General features: G+C 44.1%; 1 protein-coding gene across 1 annotated transcript in view; it reads left to right on the top strand.

Annotated features, from left to right (window-relative positions):
* Window positions 1-1912: 1912 nt before the first annotated feature.
* The window catches only part of Cd46 (CD46 molecule), a 30527-nt gene continuing 27881 nt past the window's right edge, over window positions 1913-4558 (top strand). Inside the window, exon 1 of the mRNA XM_005348916.3 lies at window positions 1913-2708. Within this exon, the coding sequence (XP_005348973.1) occupies window positions 2582-2708 (127 nt within the window). The 5' untranslated portion in view covers window positions 1913-2581. The remainder of the gene's footprint in view (window positions 2709-4558) is intronic.

The raw sequence follows: 4558 nt of genomic DNA, 5'->3' as shown, positions 1-4558 counted from the left end.
GTTTGATACAAGATAGACTCACTGGAGAGGAGGGAGCCTCAATTAAGAAAATACCTCAATAAGATTGGACTGTGGGCAGGCCTATAGATCATTTTCTTAATTAGTGGTTGATGTGGGAGTGCAGCCCCTTGTCTCTGGGGCCACCTCTGGGTGTATAAAAAGCAGGCTGAGCAAGCCATGAGAACGAGTCAATAAGCACTGTTTCTCTGTGGCCTCTGCATCAACCACTGCCTCCAGGATCCTGCCTGCTTGAGTTCCTGCCCTCTCATCTGACGGTGAACTGTGATGTGGAAGTGTAAGACAAATAAACCTTCCTTCCCCAACTTTTTGATCATGGTATATTTTGTCTAAAACAAACACCATAAGGAATAGCTAGACAAGAAAGATAGGGAAAGACCTATGCAAAGGCCAGTGACTCCACGTCCCCCACACTTCCACCACCACCACCACTACCACAAAAATGCATCTTGTAGCACAAAGGGATATTATATATTAATTCGTGGAAGTTTGCAATTTAATATATTTACCTTTTAAGTCCCACTGCAGAAGCATGAGGACTTGAATTTAGATCCCTGGAATCTACTACATAAAAAGCTCCAAAGTGCCTATAAGGCCAAGAAGTGGAGAGACAAGAAACAGAAAGATTCCTAGAATTTACTTGGCTCAATGAATTTTAGATTCAGTAACTCTGTCTCACAAAATAAGTTGGAGAATGTGGTGGTTTGAATACAAATGACCCCTATAGATCTATAGGGAGTGGCACTGTTGGGAGAAATGACATTGACGGAGTGGTTATAGCTTTGTTGGAGGAAATGAGTCATTGGGGGCTGGGTTTTGAGGTCTCAGAAGCTCAAGCCAGGCCTAATGGTTCACAGTCTCTTCCTGCTGCCTGGGGATCCAGATATTAGAACTCTCAGCTCCTTCTCCAGCACCATGTCTGCCTGAGTGTCACAATGTTGCACCATGACAATAATGGATTAAACCTCTGAATTGTAAACCAGCCCCAATTGAATGTTTTTCTTTATAAGAGTTGTCATAGTGATAAAGTCTCTTCACAGCAATAAAACCCTAGCTAAAACAGAGTGACTGAGGAAGGTACAAGATGTTGACCACTGGTCTCCACAACCACATGCACATACACATACTTACATGGACAGGTGAATGCACCCATACTAGTACATACACAACACACTGTACTACACACACCCAAGGCACAGAAAAAAAGATACAAAGACAAAAATGGACAAAATAAGTGTCCTTCTAAGAACAGTTCTTGTTTCTGTATTTGTTTTGTTTGTTTTCTGAACTTTTAAGGGAGGAAGTTAGATCCTGCACTACTGTACTCTACTCTCTGAAAAACATAAGGTAAACATGATAATTCCTGATGCACACACAAAGCACCTAACAGCTGATTTCTATGTCACTTAATAAATGACATTCCACTCTATTGTTTAAGAAATTGAGTCCTATTCTGATCCACAAGCCTGTGTCCCTTCTCTTTGACAGCTAAACGAGATATTTTCCATTAATTGGAGAAACCACTTTTATTTTTAATCCTCTCCTTCATCCAAAGGTTTGACTGTAGACTTCAGGCAGCTGTCAGGATCCTGGAACGTTCACAGTCAACACTGTCCCTGAAAACATTTCAAAGCAGGGCTGAGATAGAGAATAGCTTCACTTCAAGAGTGGACTTGCAATGCTCGCTGCCTTCAGGAAAGTGTTCTGTACAATATTTTAAAGCAACGGGGTGGGTCATGACTTTAGGGGCTGGGAACTCATTGGGCAAACATTTGAGATTTGAGGATTGTATTGTATAATTCAAATGAAGAAAATATAGGTATTTTCCCTAATCCGATGTGACTAATGCCAAATGCAACAACGAACAGGGAGACCAGTCTGAGGCATCCTGGATAAGATGAGCACCAGGGGTGCTGGCTGTATGATGACCCACAGCTGTGCTCCAGGTCTCTGCGGGCCCTATGCTTTATTCTTCGAGCTCGAGTTTCGAGCAATGATCACAGGGCCAACTAGTCTTTCCACCCTTTCTGAGTAGAGTGTTGCGCTTGTTTATTTGAGCCAGGGTCAGCTCCTGATGGTAAGCAGATTCTAGAGCAACTGTAAAGCGGTTGGGGAACAATGAGCAACATCTGTTGGGGGACAACCCATAGAGGAGCACAACCCTGACTGGGGAGGAGCTCCACAGCCTGTGGAAGAGTACCACCCAAGCTGAGGAGTGCAGCAAAGCGGAAGAGAACTTGGGAGCAGTGCAACTTCCTACGGGTTGAGTTAAAGGTGTCAGAGAATGAGCACAGCAGATAAAGGTTAGCAGTTGACAGGCCGGATATTCCTGGGCGAGAGCGCAGCCCCGTTATTCCAATCCCTTGAATTGAGGCCCCGCCTCACTGCCAACCGATTGGCCTAGTCAGCATCACCTTGAGTCACTGGCCCTCCGGGAGTGGCCTGGCCACGCCCACTTGTGTCGCCTGGCTCACTTTAGTTTCAGGATTGTTGCGTCTGTTCACTTAGCTCAAAAGCAGCTCCCTGGAGGCCTGGCGCTCAGTTTTCCCTTCATTCTGGTAACATGACGGCGGAACCTCTCGCGCCGGACGCAAAGCCTCCCCGCCGCAGGAGGAAGACCTCCACTTTCTGGTGGTGCTTCCTGGGCCTCTGCACAGAGGCCCTTTTGTTCCTGCTGTCTACTTTATCTGGTAGGATCCAGGAGTCTGTGTCTCGGGAGTGCTGGTACCTTGTCTGTAGAAGGAGCTCATAGCAAGGAGCTCATCCAAGGTTGGGTTGAGCAAGGTTGGCGTGGAGGACCTGGTAGAGTTCTCCTAGGGTTATGCAAATGTGTGGTGTGGAGACCATGCAGTCCTCATCCCCAAAGTGCAGACTAGCTTAGTAGGAAGCACTTAAAGGGTAGGCAGCCTGAGTGGAGAGAGGAATAGATGTTCATTCAGAGCCTGGCTGTGGCAGTAGCAGTTTGCACTGTTTTCGGGGTTTAGGGTAGGCCTAGTCTTCGACCATAGGAAAGGCAGGTCTCACAGCTTGTGCAGAGGGTGAGCAACTCTCTAGGTTTAGAGGGGAGGGAAAGTCACACCTGGCTTGTTTTATCTTAAGTCATTTCCTTGTTGCCTGAGGCAGGGTGGGCTTAGGTTACAAGTGGCTGTTTTTGGCTTTACATTTTTTATTAGATTTTTTTCACATAGAACATATTTGATCATATTCCTCACACCCCTCCTCCAGACTTGGAGTTATCCTAGCCAATGTAGACAGTGTCTGATGGTATTACCAAATGGTTTTGAGTCATTGTTCATCTTCCTTTGAAGACAAGGTCATAGTAGAAAAAAATTGAAACATCAGTCTAAAGACTAAAAGTATAAGTAACACTCTGGTTTTCACCTCAACTCATGAACCGAAACTTAAGGTTTCTCCCATCACTTTTTGGTGGTGTTTCATTACATGGAATAAATATGCTTACTGTATAAAATTTTACACAAATAACAATGTTTCCTTTTGTTTTTCAACCCTCTGTGAATGTGTCCCTGATATATACTCTTGCAAAATATTATTTTAAATATGTAAAGACATGTTACATTTGTTTATGTTGAGGAATATTACTTTAACTGTGTAAAGATGTGTTACATTTGTTTATGCTGCATTTGTTTAACAATGTAAGGATGTGTTTAATAATGAAGAGCTGTGTTGCTTTTGGTTCACTTTGGCTGCTAAGACACCTGATTGGTCAAATAAAGAGCTGAATGGCCAATAGCTAGGCAGAGAAAGGATAGGCAGGTCTGGCAGGGAGAGAGAATAAATAGGAGAACCAGGATACTAAGAGGAGCAAAGGAGGGATACACCCAGGGAAAAAAGCCAGGCAGCCGCCAGCCAGAAGGCACAAGCAGTGAAAGTAAGATATGCAAAAAGAAAGTAAAAAGCCCTGAGGCTAAAGGTAGATGAGGAGGAACAGGTTGAGTTAAAAAAAAAAAAAAAGATAGCCAGACACGGAACCTAAGCTTGGCTGAACATTCAAAACTAATAAGTTTCCATGTCCTGATTTGGGAGCTGGTTGGTGGTCCAAAAGAAAAAGCCTGGTACACATACATCATCCTGTACATGTAGTCTATATGTATTTCTGTATCCCTCCTTAGAGGCATCCACTCAGCAATATTTCCCTTCAATATTCCAGGCTCTGCTGGTCTAAGGATGGATATGCTGGGAGGCAGTCATAAACCAGCCTTGTTTTTGTGATTCTCTTCCACTGGTTGTTCACACATACATGTGTATGAATATAAGCAGACACTTTATTATGCTGATAGATCCCTAGTGACAGATAGAGATGATCTATAGATATTTGCTAATATTTATTAGGAGTGGCAAATATTAACCAAAGCTTAATGCTAACTAATAGACCGCACTCTGGAGTAAGGAGCATGCTTCTCTGACTGGATTGAAAATTGACTCTTGGAAGCCGGGCGGTGGTGGCACACGCCTTTAATCCCAGCACTCGGGAGGCAGAGGCAGGCGGATCTCTGTGAGTTCGAGACCAGCCTGGTCTACA

Source organism: Microtus ochrogaster, chromosome 6 (genome assembly GCF_000317375.1).
Source record: "Microtus ochrogaster isolate Prairie Vole_2 chromosome 6, MicOch1.0, whole genome shotgun sequence".
In the NCBI taxonomy this organism is placed as follows: Eukaryota; Metazoa; Chordata; class Mammalia; order Rodentia; family Cricetidae; genus Microtus; species Microtus ochrogaster.
The sequence above is the reverse complement of the archived record's forward strand: the minus strand, read 5'-3'. Positions and strand labels throughout refer to the sequence as shown.